This window comes from Tasmannia lanceolata, unplaced genomic scaffold (genome assembly GCF_043159265.1).
Source record: "Tasmannia lanceolata isolate RefF3 unplaced genomic scaffold, GAP_Taslan_0.1 ptg000023l, whole genome shotgun sequence".
NCBI classification, from domain to species: domain Eukaryota; kingdom Viridiplantae; phylum Streptophyta; class Magnoliopsida; order Canellales; family Winteraceae; genus Tasmannia; species Tasmannia lanceolata.
Genome location: NW_027518700.1, coordinates 3,178,352 through 3,197,466, shown reverse-complemented (window position 1 = coordinate 3,197,466; position 19,115 = coordinate 3,178,352). Strand labels below are relative to the sequence as shown.

The 19,115-nt window shown below is 42.4% G+C and overlaps 1 protein-coding gene across 1 annotated transcript; it reads right to left on the bottom strand.

The window, feature by feature from the left end:
* Window positions 1–2,129: 2,129 nt before the first annotated feature.
* On the bottom strand, window positions 2,130–12,879 carry LOC143856636 (uncharacterized). Its single transcript, XM_077366904.1, has 3 exons — window positions 12,351–12,879; window positions 2,263–5,558; window positions 2,130–2,138 (listed from the first exon to the last, which is right to left on the bottom strand). The coding sequence occupies exons 2-3, from the start codon at window positions 5,392–5,394 to the stop codon at window positions 2,130–2,132; spliced, it is 3,141 nt and encodes a 1,046-aa protein (XP_077223019.1). The 5' UTR covers window positions 5,395–5,558; window positions 12,351–12,879.
* Window positions 12,880–19,115: the final 6,236 nt, after the last annotated feature.

The window sequence follows — 19,115 nt, the reverse complement described above, 5'->3', positions numbered from 1 at the left end:
GGCTGCCTCCAGTCCGGCAATACAAGCTTCATACTCGGCCATGTTGTTGGTGCACTCAAACTGCAACTTGATAGATATAGGAATATACTCCTTCTGAGGGGATACGAGTACTGCTCCTATTCCCTGACCCTGGTTGTTGACTGCACCATCAAAATACATTGTCCATCTGGTATTTGGAGTATCTTCTTCAACATCCATAATCTCTTCATCGGGAAATTCAACCTTTAGGAATGCATTCTCTTCCACAGGGGAATCAGCTAACTGTTCTGCAATGACCCGCCCTTTAACAGACTTCTGAGTGACATAAGTAATGTCGAACTCAGATAACAATAATAGCCACCTTGCGGTTCTTCCAGTAAGAGCAGGCTTCTCAAACAGATACTTCAACGGATCCATTCGTGAAAGCAGAAGTACTTTACTTGATAACAAGTAGTGCCGGAGCCTCTGAGTTGCCCAAACTAATGCTAGACAGGTCTTCTCCAAGATTGTATATTTCACTTCGTATTCTAGCATCTTCTTGCTGATGTAGTATACTGGCCTTTCCTTCTTAAACCCTGAATCTTGCTGAGCAAGCATACAACCCATCGCCGTATCCGTGATGGATAAATACAACAACAATGGCTGACCCAGGATGACAGGGGATAAAACAGGAGGTAAGGACAAACACTGCTTGATTTTTTCAAAAGCCACTTGGCATTCTTCGGTCCATTTCTTCGATGAATTCTTCTTTAGAAGCTTGAAAATAGGCTCACAGGTCATAGTTAGATGAGCTATAAACCGTCTCAGATACTGAACTTTTCCGAGAAAACCTCGGATCTGCTTTTCGGTCTTCGGCGGTTCCATCTCCTGGATCGCTTTGATTTTCTGAGGATCTACTTCAATTCCCCTTTCGCTCACCATGAATCCCAGTAGCTTTCCTGAAGTAACCCCGAATACACACTTGCTAGGGTTCAGACGAAGCTGATACTGTCTGATTCTTTCAAAGAATTTTCTTAAAGAGACAGTATGCTCCGGCCGAGTCTTTCCTTTGACGATCATATCATCTACATAGACTTCGACTTCTTTGTGGATCATATCATGAAGAAGAGCAGTCGCAGCTCTCTGATAAGTAGCGCCTGCATTCTTCAACCCAAAAGGCATTACTCTGTAACAGTAAGTTCCCCACTGAGTAGTAAACGCTGTCTTGATCATATCTTCCGGCGCCATCTTAATCTGATTGTATCCCGAAAACCCATCCATAAAAGATAACAGAGCGTGACCAGCTGTATTGTCCACTAGAAGATCAATGTTCGGAAGCGGGAAATCGTCTTTCGGACTCGCCTTGTTGAGGTCTCTGAAGTCCACACACATCCTGACCTTTCCGTCCTTTTTGGGCACCGGCACTATATTCGCTAGCCATTCTGGATATTCAACAACTTGAATAAATTTTACTTCTAATAGCTTTTTAACTTCGTCATGAACTTTTAACTCCCATTCTGTTTTAAGTTTTCGGAGTTTTTGCTTCTTTGGCTTCGCGCCAGGGATTAAAGGCAACCGATGCTGGACAATGTCTTCACTCAATCCCGGCATGTCATCATAAGACCAAGCAAAGACCTCCTTGAACTCCTTAAGTAAAGTGATTAACTCCTCACGCTCTTCGGGAGATAAAGTTTTGCCAATTCGTATTTCCCGAATTAAGGTTTCGTCACCAATATTTACGGTTTCAATTTCCTCTTCGAGCGGTCTTGCTCGGCGACTCTCCTCTTGTTGAATCATATGTTTGATTTCAAGGGGAGTTTCGTCGGCATCCTCGTCAGAGGAGGAATCTTGATTATCATTATTAATATTATCAGTTTTAAGAGCAGATTCAGTACTTGAAATGGAAACAGGAGAAACAGAAACAGGGATGTATGTAAAAGAGTCTTTCATTTCATTCATAGAATTGGTTACATCAAGAATGGAATAGCCCACAGCAGGCATTGCATTGGACTTTAACGATGTATTCAAAGACTCAACAGACAACTCAACATTGAACTCAACCAACGCTGGCATATGTGCAGTTGAAGGAATAAACTCATCATCTAAAGTACTCTTGGACTCGACCTTATTAGAAAGAGACTTGTCACCGACTCCGGAACCAGATCCAACTTCTACGGTACCTGCATCAAAAGAATCGTTAGAATAAACAAACTCAATATCAGACTGGGAAGTAGACGTATACTTAGAGACTACTGACTCTTTTGGGGAAACGGGACTATACTGAAAGACTACTCGAGGTAAAACCTGGGAGGTCCAGTTGGTCAAGGGTCCCTCGGCTGGGGTGATTAACTCTGCAGGGTTCAGAATGGATGCATCTCTGCCTATCACTGCCACCTCTGATGCTTCGGTCTCACTGCCAACTACTGCTGCCACTGGATATTCAATCTGAAACATGCCATTCAGACAGCCTGGTTCAAAAACATCGGCCCAATCAGTTTTCGGTGCTGCCTCAGTAATCTGTGCACCCATTGGCGCTTCTGATAACTCTAGGTTAAAGAAAATTTCGAAACCTGGAAACCTCTGCCCTGTCACATCATCGGTCCACGGCTCAGCAAACCCGCAAAATGGAAAATCTGCCCCCTCTTTTCTGAAAATGCCGTTTCTGACCAGACTGATTGATCCCATAGGCAATTCTAGTCCCCGGCGGCGGCACTCGGCCCATTTCAGCATGTATCTTTTCATTTCCTTGACCTCCTGCTCGGTCGGCTCATATCCCAGGCCAAAGAGACCATTGAAAGTTCTGATCACAGGCCACTCAGTAGGGCCTTGATGATATTTGCCCAGCCCTGCGCCCGGAATATAACCTTGTTTACGGATCATCCTGACTACATTCGAGTTGGTGCTAGTCAAGAAGAAAACTTCCTCGCCCATGGCTTCTTTCATGGATATGACCGACACCTCCAGTGAAAAACCTGTCAAGCTGACATCGGCTTCCTTCCCAACTACTAGCTCTTGTGAAATCTGCCCAATCTCTAAGTCCGGGTCACCCTTTACAGTCACTACCCTGCCGTTATGAACAAACTTCAACTTTTGATGAAGGGTAGAAGGGATAACTCCGACCTTATGCAGCCAAGGTCGACCCAATAACAGCAAGAAAGAAGCCTTAATGTCCAATACTTGAAATTCGATGTCGAAGTCTTCTCCTCCAATCTGGATTTCAGTGGCCAGGGTTCCGATGACATCTCGCCGGGTGCCATCATACGCTAATATACCCTGCTCAGAAGGAATGAAATCCCCGGGCCCGAAGCCCAAAGTTGCTGCAGTACTTAGAGGACAAATATTCAGAGCGGACCCATTGTCGACTAGCACTTCGGGTACCCTTTTCTTGTTGCAGATCACAGTAATTTTGAGTGAACGGGCATGGTCACTCCCTTCAGGAGGTAAATCATCGTCCGTGAAAGATATTACCTTGGAAGTCCTAGTTACCACGACTAGGCTTACTAACTCATCGGGAGTGATCTCAGTTGACACCTGAGCAGCATTCAACTCCTTGAGTACAACCTTCCTGTGCTTAGACGAAGACATAAGTAGGCCCCAAATGGAAACGTTTGCTTGGGTCTTCTTCAGCTGCTTCAACAGATTATCTTCTTCCTCATCTGCACTCGGCCTACTCTGCCCCTGATTCTCAGCTGCTCTTACTGCTTCTGCAGGGTTTTCTGCTCTCAATTCCGCGGGCTTGAACACACGGCCACCCCTGGTAACATGACGAAGCTCGTCACACTGATCTTCTAACAGAAGCAAATCATCTGCATCCATTCTCAGAACATACGGAGTTTCAATTACCTCCTCTTCTTCAAAATCACCCATCCTTAGAACATAAGGCGTTTCCTTTTCTGCCTCGACATCTTCACATCGAAGGACATATGGAGAGGACGCCTCTGCCAAGCTGGTGCTCCCCCTCCAGAGGGCATAAGACCTTTCTCTTTCCATCTCCTCGATCTCTTCAGGATCAAATCTTAGAATATAAGGTTCATCAGGAGTGATTGCACAAATGAGAATGGATGGATCAAGAACTGGCTCCTCGACAAAAATGGCATTCGTCGCAGGAGGAGGAATTGCACGATGATTGGGAAGGGGATTCCGAGTTACATTGGGCCTTTCCACCTCAAGCTTTCCGTTCTCTAACATAGTCTGGAGCGCATGCTTTAAGGCCAGACATCTTTCAGTGAGGTGACCCGAATTTCTGTGGTATTCACAATACTGGTCTGCTCTCCAATATGGGGGTAACGGGTTAGGTACTGGCCTAATTTCAGGTAGCCTGATTTTCTTATCCCTTATCAACTTTTTCAGAATCAGAGGTAAAGGGTATGGGAGCGGATCAAAGTGTCTCAGAGGTTTTTGTTCTACTGGGGCTGGGGCTGGTCTCGCCACCTCTGTTACAGTCCTGGCCTCCGGGCGAACATAGTTTACGTGGTCAACTTCTTTCTGTGCGACCACGGGTCTCTTTCCTTCCCTGATCTCTGATGGGAGCCTGGCCCTCAGACCCTTAGCTATTGCATCCTCAGTCCTCGTCCCAGTCTTAATTAGATGGTCAAAATCGGTGTAATGCTGAGGGGACAAAAAATGGAAATACTGCGGCGACAAACCCTTGATCACCAGCTTGATCTGATCTTCTTCTGATAGCCTCTCGCTTAGCTGGGCAGACTTTCGACGCCAACGACGGATGAAAAAAGTAAAGGTCTCCAGAGGACCTTGCTTTAACTGCTTGAGATCCCTTTTGGTAACCTCTATCCCCTCTTCCATAGAAAACTGCTCTACAAATTTGTTGGAGATGCTTTGTAAGGTCTTCACCTCTTCGGGCTTTCGACGTAGAAACCACTTCTTCGCCACCCCAGTAAGAGACATTGGAAAGACCCTGGCCATTTGCTCAGGAGATAGCCCACACTGCTGCGACATCTCAATAAACCACCTCATATGATTCCGGGGACATCCAGTCCCATCATATTTGTCGTAATCGGGGGTTTTGAATTTAGGGGGCAAGGTGACTCCCGGAGACATTATCAGCTCAGATATATCGAACTGCTTTGGGCCTTGATGCTTCAAGCCTTCCATTTCTTTTGTCAGCTTCTCCAATTGATCAGCTACCTGTTTTTCTTTATTATATCGGGCCACATCTGGAATGCAATATTCTTCAGCATACTGCCCTTCCTCTAGGTCGACGTCTACTGGTGAAATGAAAGGGTGGTTCAAATTTGCAGGGCTCGGATTTGCCGGTATAGCGGGAGGGGGTTGAACCGTAGGTGCTCTAGAAGTAGAGACCTTTTCATTAGACTGGGCTTTCATTTGGGCCATCTCCTCTTTCATAAAGGCCATATCCCGGGTAAGATTCACCATCATCTCTTGAATTTTAGTTAGCGCATCATTGGGTTCAGCCATTTGGACAGACTCTAGGGATTCAGATGATTCAGATAAAGAGGATGCAGATTGTTCAGGTAAGGTTAACGGTTCAAATTGACGAATGAGTCTAGACGTGGTTGACTGTCTAGACCATGCAGGTTGACTGACACCTGAGGGAGCGATGTTTGCTCGATTTTAGAATCCTGTATTGGAAATTAACATACTAAATTAAAACGATAAGCATTGAGATAAAGTATTCTGTACCAAATAAGATAAGAGAAAGACATAAATGCTATTCCATTGATCAATAGTCAAAATGTAGTTACAATCAAAACATTAGTCTTTGTTAACAATTGGATGAAAGTAACCATTTACAATGAAATTTGAAGAAATTAAAATGACAATTTCATGAAAAGGAATCTTCAAAGCTCTTCGATCCGAGCTCTCTTGTTTGCAGGCTCCTCCAGTATTTCTCCCTTCCGAAGTTTAGATGCGAAAGCAGATCTCCTCTCCGCGATTTTGTCTCTCCAAGCAGCTACTATGGATGCAATGAGATCAGGAGTAAGGTTTTCACAGCTAGGTGGTGTGATAACCTTAGGAGTACAAGAGTGTGCGGTAATCTGACAAGGGAAGCACAAAGGTGCATAGAAAGATGATTTCTCTAAACCCATAAGATAAACAAATGAGTATGGGTAGGTGCTGGTGATAATTTGTGGACATGATTGACTCACCCAATGAAATTGGTTTTCCCTTACATTCTGCAGCCAATGGCGCCATTCATTAAGCTGAGATTGCTTAACCTTTGTCTTCCAAGAATGAAAACTCTTAAGAGTGTACTCAATGCTGTTTTGTGGCTGAAGGATAGTGAGTTTCTCACATAGCCACACATATAACAGCTTAGCACATCCGAAAAAATTATCCTGCACCTTTTTACTAGCAATGAGGTCTAAGCCATAAAAGGTTTCGGCTAGCATTGTAGGGACAGGATTTCTCCCCTCATTTATCTGATCTACTATCGCCAACAAAGTGAAAGGGGCGGCACTAGAGTCTCTGCGAAGGACATGGCGTGCAAAGACAACAAAGACTAACGCATTACGTCGACACTCCTGAAAACGGGAGTCAGTAGGATCGACGTTTTTGAAAAACAACTCAATGAGGGTCTGAAATTGCACATTTCTCTCTGTTAAGCAATGCAGAGTTTTCACAACCTTATTTTCGAATAATCTGCGAAAGAGATCATGAGGAGAGTCTATGCTCGAAGGTCGGATCCAAAGTCCCTCAGGAGGAAGCTCTAGCAAGGCACACCAATCTTCAAATACAGGACAAAGTTCAAAAGATCCAAATCGAAAGACATGGAAGACAGGGTCCCAAAATCCAGCAGCTGCTTGAAGAAACTTCCAATTTATACCACGACTATTCAGATGGGTAAAAGAACTGATGAAACGCTCGGCCACACTCCTTTCTTCACATCTCAACGGAAAAGATTTAACAGTCTCAGCTATCCACTTGTCTAACAAATTATTCGCCATGATCCGACCTAAAATTCAGATAGGACAAAGATCAGGAGAGAATGGGGATAACTTTGCATAGACAAATGACCAGGGTAATCTGAAAATCAATTTCATTAAAAAGATGAACTCTGTGAAAATGAATTTTTCATCAAAGATGAGAGGTAGCCAATAGATCAGAAAAATAAACCACGGCCATAAGATGACAGAAGTAGGTCATAAACCGGATCTAAATCTGGTGATGAATACCATTAACTGTACGATCAAGAGGATCAATCATGCTAGACCATGGTCATAAGGACAGCGAACGAGCTATCGGCCAGATCTCAAGACAAAATAGGTAAGGATCTAATCCTACTGAGCAATGTATATATGGGAATCAAGACAAAGTAGACTGACTCCAAAGGATAGCAATCATGCTCAACATGTGTTGCGAAAAATTCGGCAGCACAACGGCTATACAAGGAAGTCAAGGTAAGGCAAACTCATGGTTTTCCTAATTCTAAGAAATAGCGGTTATGCTCAAAATGTTCTGGACCAAATCCGGCAGCATAACGACGCTAAACAAGGAAGTAAGGTAGGGTAAACTCATGGATTTCCTAACTCAAAGAGATAGCGATCATGCTCAAAATATTCTGGATAAAATCCGGCAGCATAACGGCTAGACAAAGGATTCCCACAACTCAATATATGAACAACGGTGGTAGGATAAATTCGGAATATGGTTACCAGAGAAAGGTGACCAAATGAAGGACCGACCAAAGGTGAGAGCATATATGACAACGGGTCAAATCCTATAATCAACAGATCAAAGGACAAAACCAGGTCAAGGATATGGCAAGCAAAAGCCATTGACTAGATCTAAATCCGAATAACGAATGGATATAACCAATTGAAATGAATAAGGAACTCTAACTTAAGAGGAGAACCCTAATATACATAATCAGTATATATAGGCATATATACATACACACAAATCCTAACCAGGGGCACCAGCCCTAATTCTAATCTAGCGGAGTCAAGGAAGTCTCGACTCAAGACAGACTGATGAGTGAACTAGGACCGTGTTGTAGCCATGTAAAATGAGCTACCCTAGTCTACAAATAGGACAAAGCTCCTAACTCTAGGCTCCACATGTGTGAGCAACACATGTTCGACCCTATATGAATGTAATATACTTATATAAACACGGGTACTTCCTAGTTAGGTTTCACTAAGTCAGTAAGTATATACATAATATATCAAACAAAATAGGGCTCCGGACTCAATCTAATGGGTACTATGCGTATGAAACATACTTAATATGTATAACAAAAGTACGCCCAATGTTATACATAGTATGCTTCATTGCTCATCGACTGCTGTAAACACAAGTACGCCCAGTGTTTACGGCTGCAGCACCGGCGCATAGCTTGGAAATAGATTCAACAGTACCATCAGGGTGTAATGACATCCCAGTCGGGCACGCATTCAATCTATCCCGTGGAGCCAATAATAATGAAAAACAATGAAATAAGTAAAGAATAAACAATATGATAACATATGATGTGCAGTGTGTGAATCCCTTGTTTTAATTACGCACCTATCTGGTACCCCTGGATTCTAACGATAGAATTCCCATTTAAAATGATTTTAGCTCAAATTTCTCCGAAGTTAGTAAAAATGGCATTTTTATAGAGTTAGGCAATGTTTCAAGAACTCCCCAGCAGAGTCGCCAGCCTGTGGACCCCGATCCTGAGGACGAGTGCCGAAACGGATGGCGACCCGCAATCCTCTAAGATCTCCACAACGTGAAGGAGAGCTCTACCAAGGAACTCTCGAAACGGATGCCACCCTCACAGCATAGCATGAGTGGCGATATAAAAAGAAAGAGATGCATCCTGATCCGGAGCCAGGGCTCGAAACCAAGATATATCTGAAAATAACTCAGAGTCGCCATCCATGGACATGCCATGGAACCAAAACAAATGCTCTGTTTGCAATGGATAACCAGAGATACAAAAGGTCCGTGCCTGATGACGAATGGGGAAGGGGTTAGGCGCCCCCAATTCGCCCAAGTGCAAGCACCTGGTCTCTTATGCCATTTATTATTAACTCCAAAGAAGTTTGGGTAAAAATCATGTGAAATGGGAACAATCCTCAGGATTCGTCTACCTAAGCATGCATTTCCTGAGGATAAAATAATAAGCACACATAAAATAAAATGAAAGATGTGGCACCTAAGCATAGCTAGGTTATGAGTGACATGCCTAATGGGTGTCTAAGTTCTGATGTGCAATCACATGCAAGCTATAGCTAAAAGGTATAGGATCAGTACTAGAAAATAAGAAAAACACATCAAAACACACAATAACAATACAACAAATCCTAAGACTCTAAATTATTAGCCCGAGTCCTCGGATGGTCTGGTATTCATCCAAAGAAGCCTACGTATCCCCGCCTCCACGAGAATCAAGGCAACGTAGTTCTTCGCGCCTATTCTAAGCTAGGATGCCTAAGACACCTAGACCTCTATCCTAGACTCGATCTAAAAGACCGGACTAGTTATTAAAGTTTATTGTACGATTATTTAAATTCCAGTGAATTGTGAATTTTAGGACACCCTATATGCCCTAACTAAATGCAGATTAGCCCTAGGCTAATGCAGGTGGTTCCTACAACCTACGTGTAACTAGGCTGTATGCCCTAAGGAAAACAATAGGATTGCTAACGTATCCAAGACCTAGTCATCGGTCGGCGATGTGAATCGCCAACTGACCGGACGGAGGCGCTCCTATAACTCTAGGACAAACCCCTAACTCTAAAACAAGCACACAACAAACAAACAATCAAACAACCTATCAAAAGAAAAACCCTAACTCTAAAACTCTCTATCTAGGAGAAACTCCTAACTCTAGAGGAAGATCTTTTGAAAACAAGATTTTAAAGGTTTTTGAAGAAGGTTTAAAACATTTATTTACAAAAAAGTTTGGCTGGACTTGGGATATGGATCCCAAGCTGCACTACGTACCTCGTGAGAGAGGATCAAGCCAACGTAGTTCGAAACGAACTCTCAAACTACGCTTCTAAAAGAAACACTCACACTTCAGATTTTTTTAAGGTTTTTTATATTTTCAAATGTTTTTGATATTTTTAAAGTTTTTCAAATATTTTTGAGTTTTAAATTTCTAATGTTTTTTGGATTTTAAAGCTTTTCCAATGCTTAGGACCTTTAAATGTTTTCAATCTTAAAGGGAACACGCAAGAACAACCATAAACTAGGGCAAAGCCCTAAATCCAAAAGGGGAAACCCGGAATAAGCAACTAACGCCTCAAAGAGACGAACCACAACAAGAAAGATAGCGTCCCAAGAAGAGAGAAAACGATCCAAGATCCCAAGCAAGCAAAGCTCTAATAAGACTGAGTTAGTCTCTAATCAAAATGAAATAACGACAACTCTAAAGGAGAAACTCCTAACTAAAAACACTAAAGGGGGGGAACAAATGAGTCAGAGACTCTCTAATAACACTACCGAGTTAAAGACTCAACTCTAAAAGGGGAGGCCACTCTAACATGAGGCTAGGTAAGCCTCCTAAAGGGGAAACTCTCTATATGAGACGAGGCTTGTCTCCGAGACACAAATGACGTAAAAAGGAATAAGAGACCCTGTGCATATTTGGCAAAGGTAAAACACCCAGCCGGGCCGGACAGCTACCTAGCCCTAGGGTGCAACAAATGTGCAACCCAATACCCATAAGGGTAGGGGTATGAAGCCAAGCCGAGTAGGGTGTTCTCCCAAAACCAAACGGCGCACAAAGAGGAGGTTTAGCAAGAGAATGAGACCGGGCGGGTCTAAAAGGAATAAGAGACCGTGTGGATATTTGGCAAAGGTGAAACACCCAGCCGGGCCGGACAGCTACCTAGCCCTAGGGTGCAACAAATGTGCAACCCAATACCCATAAAGGTAGGGGTATGAAGCCAAGCCGAGTAGGGTGTTCTCCCAAAACCAAACGGCACACAAAGAGGACTAACGAGAGAATGAGACCGGGCGAGTCTCCCAAACACACACAAAAATGGGCTCCAAGTAACCTTATCATTGCCCTGAGAAGGGTTCTAACTAGTTAAATACTCTAAGAGAAGGAAATCCCTTAACCTGCAAAAACTCTAAGGCAGGAAGGGAAGAGGTTGGCTCAAGAAACGTTCTGTCATAGCCTGATCCTTGAGGACAGGAACTCTGAAACTGAATCCTCAGGCGTGGACTAAAGAATTGACGAAATCGTCGGAGTTGGGAGTTCGGATTCCGTTGGAGTCAACAGAGCTGAAGATAAATGATTGAAAGCTCACACAGTAAACGGACGATGTGAAGGCGCAAATTGGATCGGGCGCGGTCTTGGCTCCGGCCAAACTACCGGAGAAGAAGATCAAGGACTCTTCCCCTCCTCTTTCTGCTATTTTCCTCCCTCTGGTTTTTCTTCGCGAGAGAGAGAGAGATCGGAGGGAGACTCATCATGAGGAGAGTGGTTGTCCCCCTCATGTCCCCCCCCATTTTCTTAATTTTTCAAAAAAAATAAAAAAATAAAAAAAATAAAAATCATTACATGCATCGGATACCAAAAGAAAACAAAAAAAACATACTCATTACGCCCAATTTTAAAACCAAAGAAAATGATGACTGTCCTTATCCTCTCTTTGAATACAAGCGGATCCCACATTAGCGGGCCCCACACCAGCGGGTCCCACATCAGCGGACCCCACATCAGCGGGCCCCACACAAAACGGGTCCCACATCAGTGGGCCCCACACAAGCGGGTCCCACATAAACGGGTCCCACATCAGCGGGCCCCACACCAGCGGGCCCCACACAAGCGGGTCCTACATAAACGGGTCCCACACAAAACAGGTCCCACATCAGCAGGCCCCACACAAGCGGGCCCCACACAAGCGGGTCCTACATAAACGGGTCCCACACAAAACAGGTCCCACATCAGCAGGCCCCACACAAGCGGGCCCCACACAAGCGGGTCCTACATAAACGGGTCCCACACAAAACAGGTCCCACATCAGCAGGCCCCACACAAGCGGGTCCCACATCAGCGGGTCCTACATAAACGGGTCCCACACACAGCGGGTCCCACATCAGCAGGCCCCACACCAGCGGGTCCCACACAAATGGGCCCCACACAAACGGGCCCCCATAACTAGAAATATTACAATCAAAATCTCAGAAAATCCAGCGAAGACTTCCTTTCACAGTAGTTTTTCTCTTATTATTATTTTTAACCAAATTGTTAGGAACATCCATTAAAACAACAAAACCAGATTCCTATTCAAATCTACTCAAATACAATCAACTGAAACATAAACTTTGTATATATAAAAAAAAAAAAAAAAAAAAATCACACAGGAAAAGCTAACATCCAGAGAAAACATGATTTAAATTTCCAGTTCTAAGCATAAGCATTGAAAGTATATAAAAAATAAAATGAGAAGAATTATGAAGGGAAATACCTTTTTTTGAGTCAATTCTAGCTATGCTTTGGTCCAATCTACTCTGGTTCTTCCTCGATCAACAGTAAGAGAATAGGTTTGCAGTAAATTGAGGAGATCGCGACGGATTACAAAGATCGGAGAAGACGATCGGAGCTAAGGTTTGGATCGGAAATGAATCGGAGATGGATCGGAGAAGTATCAGAGAAGGATCTCAGATCGGAGCTTAGATCGGAAAAAATGAATCTCAGATTTGCAGAAAAGGCCGGAGGAAAATGGGGGAAGATGATCGGAACACGGCCGGAGAAAATGGAAGCCGTAGGATTGGAGGTGTAGAGGTTGCCGGAGAAGGATCGGAGATCCGATGGATCTGACCGGAGAAGGATCGGAGCTTAAAATTCTACCGGAGAAGGAGCTTTTACCGGAGAAGAAGGAGTACGGTGGCTAACAAGTGGTGAAGGGAGTGATGTGGAGAAAATCCGGCGGTCGGATCTTGCCAGAAAAGAAGAAAAAGATCGGAAAAGCATGGGTTAGGGTTTGAAAAAAATGGGGATCTCTCTCTCTGCCAATTTTTTCTTCTCCACTGTCGTTTTTTTTTCTCTTTTCTTCCTTTGCTGTTCTCCTCCTCTCGTTTTTCTTCGCGAGAGAGAGAGATCAGAAAACCCCATCATGAGTCATCATGAGGGGAGGAAATGATAGTTTTTGTCCCCCTCTTGTCACCCCTAATTCCCTTAAATTTTGCAAAAAAATAAATAAAAAAATAAAAAACAATTTTCAAAGGCATCGGATGCCATACGAAAACCAAAACTACTCATTACGCCCATTTTTAAAACCAAAGAAAATGATGACTGTCCTTATTCTCTCGTTGAATACAATTGGATCCCACATTAGCGGGCCCCACACAAACGGGTCCCACATCAGCGGGCCCCACATTAGCGGGCCCCACACAAACGGGTCCCACATCAGCGGGCCCCACATCAGCGGGTCCCACACAAATGGGTCCCACAAAAGCGGGTCCCACACAGGCGGGCCCCACACGAGCGGGTCCCACATCAGCGGGTCCCACACAAATGGGTCCCACAAAAGCGGGCCCCACACAGGCGGGCCCCACACGAGCGGGTCCCACATCAGCGGGCCCCACATTCATTCATTTTCCGCCTGACCTCGGGATTTCATTCGAATACGCGGGTTTAGGGTCCTGTCAAAATGGGGTGTCTACACTTAGCTCGTTCGCTAGGCAAACGTGATCGGATCTTGACAAAATTTCACAGGGACCTTGGTGGGACCCTAAGCTAGCCCAGGGTGTAATTAGGGACCATAACGCACTGATTTGGAAAAGTTAAGCACAAAACATGGAGGTGCAGGGCACGGTCAAAATGGGGTGTCTACATTAGCTTTGTATTTTTCTGTACTAAGCTAAGATATTATTTACTTCCTGCATTAGTATATTTGGTCTGTAAAACTGATTTGATCAAATATATGCTAAATAAGCCTATATTAAGAAATAAAATAGGCCGTTGGGCAATCGCCCTTTCTGAATTCAGTTTGCAATATGTTCCTCAAAAATCAGTTAAGGGTCAAGCGTTGGCCGAATATCCGCACTACCGTATTTTGATGAGGACACTCCTCACTTTATTAAAAGTACGGTATGGCCCGCACCATAGGATGATCCAAACCGTTCATTAGATGGGCCATAGCCTAAATAGGTTGTGCCCCAAAAAGCATTTTCGTAGGTTTATCCTAACCCTCTGATTAGAATGTTAGAGGGTTGGTCCTAACCCTCTATAGATCGGAGGGTTAGGATCAACCTATGGAAATGATTTTTGGGACACAACCAATTTAGGCTGTGGCCCATCTAATTGACGCTTTGGATCATCCTATGGGGGGCCATACCGTACTTTTAATTAAATGAGGAGTGCCCTCATCAAAACACAGTAGTGTGGATAAAATTTTCATTTTTTTTATCGGAATTTGCTAGCCACCTTTGCCGAGGCAACTTCTCGGCTTGTGGCCCATCCTTTGATGCAAAGATTGGCAGAAGTAATATGGGTGCAAAGGTGGCTAGCAAAAGCATAATTGCAAAAAATAGTAATCATTACTTGCAAAAAATAGTAATCATTACGGATTTGTGGCTGCAGTGCTAAGTTTTAAATGAAAAATTACAAAAAAATGGAAGCAAAGTATTAAAATTACGAAAAAAATACCAAAAGGATGCACTTACATATGACAATTACCGAACTATAAAGTTTGACTGTCTTCCGTCGGAAGTCCGAACGTTTTTTCGGAAGTTCGAACAAACCTTCGGACTTCCGAATGTAACCAATATTTTGGTTATGTATACTGGCTTCCATTCGGAAGTCCGAAGTTTTGTTTGGATTTCTGACGGAAGCTAGTAGAATAGGGATAATTCCAAAGATTTTTATTTTCAAATTGAGTAAAAATTCGAAGGATAATAGGGATATACATTGTAATCTTAGTGTCATGCAGGCAACTATAAATTGAAGCTTGATTTTGATGTTTTAGAATAAAAAATGCAAAGAAAATGGATTGCCAAACCCTGTTGTAAATGGCAACCTTCATGATTACCAAACCCTGTTCCAAGAGTCCGACTCTCTCTCTCTCTCTCATGATTACCAAACCCTATTGTAAATGGCAACCTTCAAAACCCTTCCATGGAGTTTTCCACGTTAGAAAAGTCTTGAGGAAGAAGAAGATGGTAGCTGAGAAGGTAATAAGTGCATAGGGATAGGGAGGGTATTCTTGTCCTTTGGGATTTCTAAAAGCACTGACAGCCCCTATTTCACAAATAAAAAGAACGTACCCTTACTTGACAATTTAACCAAAACTTTGCATTTTTCTAACACTTTTTCCTATATATAATAGATAGATAGATAGATTATAGAAGATAGATAGATAGGTAGATAGGAGCAATGATAGATACAAGGGAGCCCTTGCATAAAGAGCCGCAAAAGGGCTCTTCATTGGATCCACGTCATTTTTAGTTAAAATCGGTTGAAAAATTACAATTAGTTAAATTTGATGACGTGGATCCAATCAAGAGCCCTTTTTTGGCTCTTTATGCAAGGGCTCCCTGTATCTATCATTCCTTGATAGAATATAATCTCTACCTTTGCCCTATCTTTTATTAATCAAAAGCAAAAATCTTACTCAAAAGTCTTTCTTGTTTGATTCATCACTGACCAGAAAACCCAGGAGGAATATACGCTAACTAGGGGTGGACATGGTTCGGTTCGGTTCGGTTTTGGGGTATACCCAGAACCGAACCATATATAATCGGTTCCCTGAAATTGGAACCGAACCAGAACCATATAAGTTTGGAACCGAACCGAACCAGAACCATATATAATCGGTTCGGTTCGGTTCGGTTCTGGGTTTACCCGATCTTCATCAAATCAACGGAATTTCTTCACAATAGTTGTTTGAATGTTTGGTTTTCTTTTCTTGAGATAGAATAATTTTTTGTTTCCAGCTTGTCATCATCATTATGGGAAAAGCAGAGCACAAAAGTCTCTAATGAAATGATGAATATGACTTTGTGGGGGCGTTATACAAACTACTCTCATAATATTTTACTATTTTTAAAAGCCTTTCACTTTCTTCTTACACTTACAAAAACTTTCAAGTTAATATTAAAAACAAAAAGGATTCCCACATCTTCTTTCCTGCCATTAAAATATTAAGGCTTGTTTGGTGAGATTAAAAATATTTGGGCAAGTGCTGAGATTAAAAAACTTGTTTTCCAGTCTGACTAAGGGTTTTAAGGTGGGTCGGTTCTTGGTTCGGTTCTCGGTTCCGGGATCCAAACCCAGAACCGAACCGAATTTCCATCGGTTCCAGGTTATTAGAACCGGAACCGAACCATATAACTATGGAACCGAACCGAACCGAACCATATGTGCCGGTTCGGTTCGGTTCCTCGGTTCGAACCGGAACCATGTCCACCCCTAACGCTAACTTACGAAGACAAAGACGGGGATTGGATATATGCTCGTTGGAGACGTTCCATGAGGGTACTTATCTATACTAACTTTTTATTAGGAAATGACATTTTCATCCCGCACCCTTTCTTGCCTTGGGACAGCTCCCTCCAGTGTAAAGGAGTAGTCATAACCATGCTTGTAAATGTCGACCGAAATCAATTTCGGATTTCGGTGGAGACCGACACCAAAATCACCAAAAACCGAAATGGTATTTTATTTCGGCCCAAATTTCGGAATTTCGGTCAAAATTTCACCCAAAAAACTTGTTTTTTTTAAAAATTTAATTTAATATTCCACCTAAATTTTGGCCAAAATTTAATATTGAATAAAATATTATTTTCTTTGTTGTACTGGATTTCGGTCGAAATTTCAAAATTTCGGGGTCCGAAACCAAAAATTTAAACCATGGTCGTAACTCATAAATGCACTAGAAGTGGGTTTCCCAAGTAAAAAGTGTGGGAGAGTAACAGGAAGAAATTACATTGATCTGTGGTCTTGTTGTTGCATTTTTGTAACGTATCACATCTTTGTGATGGCCCAGATGATCAACGGTCTGGATGGATTCAGTGAGGAATTTTACCAATACTAATAGTGATGGCCTAGCCTGTATGACTATATCAGATGCGGGAAAGCAAACAGGATCGTGGTACCACTGTGTCGCTATGCCCAGATATCCCCGTTAGAGGGATGTTGTGAAAGCTCTGAAAATTGATGCCCATCAAAGGATGTCTTCAACAAACTTTGTGCCCTAGTTTTTTGGAGTCTCAACTATCAAATTACCTAAACATTCATATTTTCACACACACCCCCTTTTCCATTATTTCACCCTCTTTGTTTGTCTTTTCCTAATCCGTTTCCTTCGACGGGCGTAAAACAAAAATTTCTCCCATTTTTAGTGAAAAAATGGTTATAAAATTTGTTTTAGACCAATTTTAAGCGCGCCAGAATGACTGCATTTCCACCCCTTTTTGTTTGATTTTTCGTAAAAATGGTTTAATTATCATGTAAAGGCAAAAAATGGTGGAATTGCTGGGAAAGGAGGGGTTGGAAATATCATTTCACTTTCCCATTTTTAGGTTTGATTGTTTATCTTAAGCACTTTTATGGTTTTCTAACATGGAATGGTGATTTGCTAGCAGGACAATCGCCGAGCCAGTATGACGCCTGAAGATCCAAAGGAATGCCAATTGACAACATCACCCTATGTCTGAACTTGATTTACTAGTTAGTAGTTACTACTGCTTAACAAGTATGGAATGGACATAGTTAGCTCCATGGCAAAAGAATTTCAATGCTATTTCCCAAGTTTCCATTGTTGATGGAAAAAACTAAGACTTTCCATTTGCTTCGGTCTTCATGCCTGATGAATGCCATTTTAGAGATTTGTTTTAGTTTAATCTAGTAGGTCTTTGATATAACACGAGAAAAATCTGAAGATAAATGTACTCCAGGAGTTTTGTAATTTTGTCTAGGACCCTAGGTAAGTAATTTGATCTAATTAATGCTTTAGCATTTGGAAGTTGGCTTCCCTCGAAGAAACTATCTTGATTTCCTCTAATCTTCTTCTAATCACTCCGTATTCTGTTCCTGTCAAGATGGGTACCAGCAAAAATGTAAGCTCTGTTCACTTGTTTTCTAGCTGCAAGAAAAGAAAAGAAAGAAAAAGAATCTGACGTGAAAAACTGGAAAAGAAAGGAAAAGAAACTGTGAGAAAATTCTGTTGTTCACTTGGCCGAGAAAGGAAAAGAAAGTATGTAAGCAAAGTGGTTTTCTCAAGAAAGTGATTTTCTCATCCTTTTGGTGAGAAAATTTAGAGAGAAAGTGCAAGAAAGTTAGTTTTCCACGTCATTATTTATATTTTCCACCTATGTAATTCCGCTTTCCCGAGAAAATAAGTGAACTGTGGAAAATGTCAAATCATGTCCAATCACAGGAAAATTTGGCTTACTTTCTTCTCCTTTCTTTTCTCAAGAAGGCAAGTGAACATAGCCATAGGGAAGAATGCGAGTTTTCTTATTTGGCTCGTGATAACATCCAAAGCTACTTGGATTTTTCCATTCCAGTTAGTCGATCTAATTCCCAAACTGGTCGGAAATGCCTAACTTCATCTTAAAGATTCTTAGCATTTTCCTTTCTCAACACCTAAAACAGAGGTAGAAAGCCATTATTATAATGGATGCCTAACACGCCCTAGCTTGTAGAGGCTTCTGTACTGCACATCAAATGCATGGAAATTGGTACTCATGAAGATTTTGGGGGCTTGGCACATCCATGGCAGCTAACAAAAAATGATGATTTTGATCATCCAAATATGTGGGCCCCACTTAAAAGTGATAAATTCACCCCCTACTATGATGAAGTTACCCCGTATTTTTCAAAATGGATACTACAGTCCACACCATAGGATGATCCAAACCGCCCATTTGATGGGCCACAACGTAAATAGGTTTTGCCCCAAAAATCATTACCATAGGATGATACCAACCCTCCCATTTAAAGAGGTACTCACATTATGGAAACTTCTATAGATTAGACGGTTGGGATCATCCTATGCTAATGATTTTTGGGCATCACCTCTTTACGTTGTGGCCAATCAAATTGACTGTTTGAATCATCTTATGGTGTGGGCTGTACCGTCCATTTTGAAGAAAAATATGGGGGTGAATTCATCATAGAAGGAGGTGAATTTATAAAAATGATCAGAATAGAACACATAACTTTTGAGGCTCCCACGTGTTTGTTCCACTACAGAGCTTTGGCGGTTACAAATAAGGTCTGACTTTTC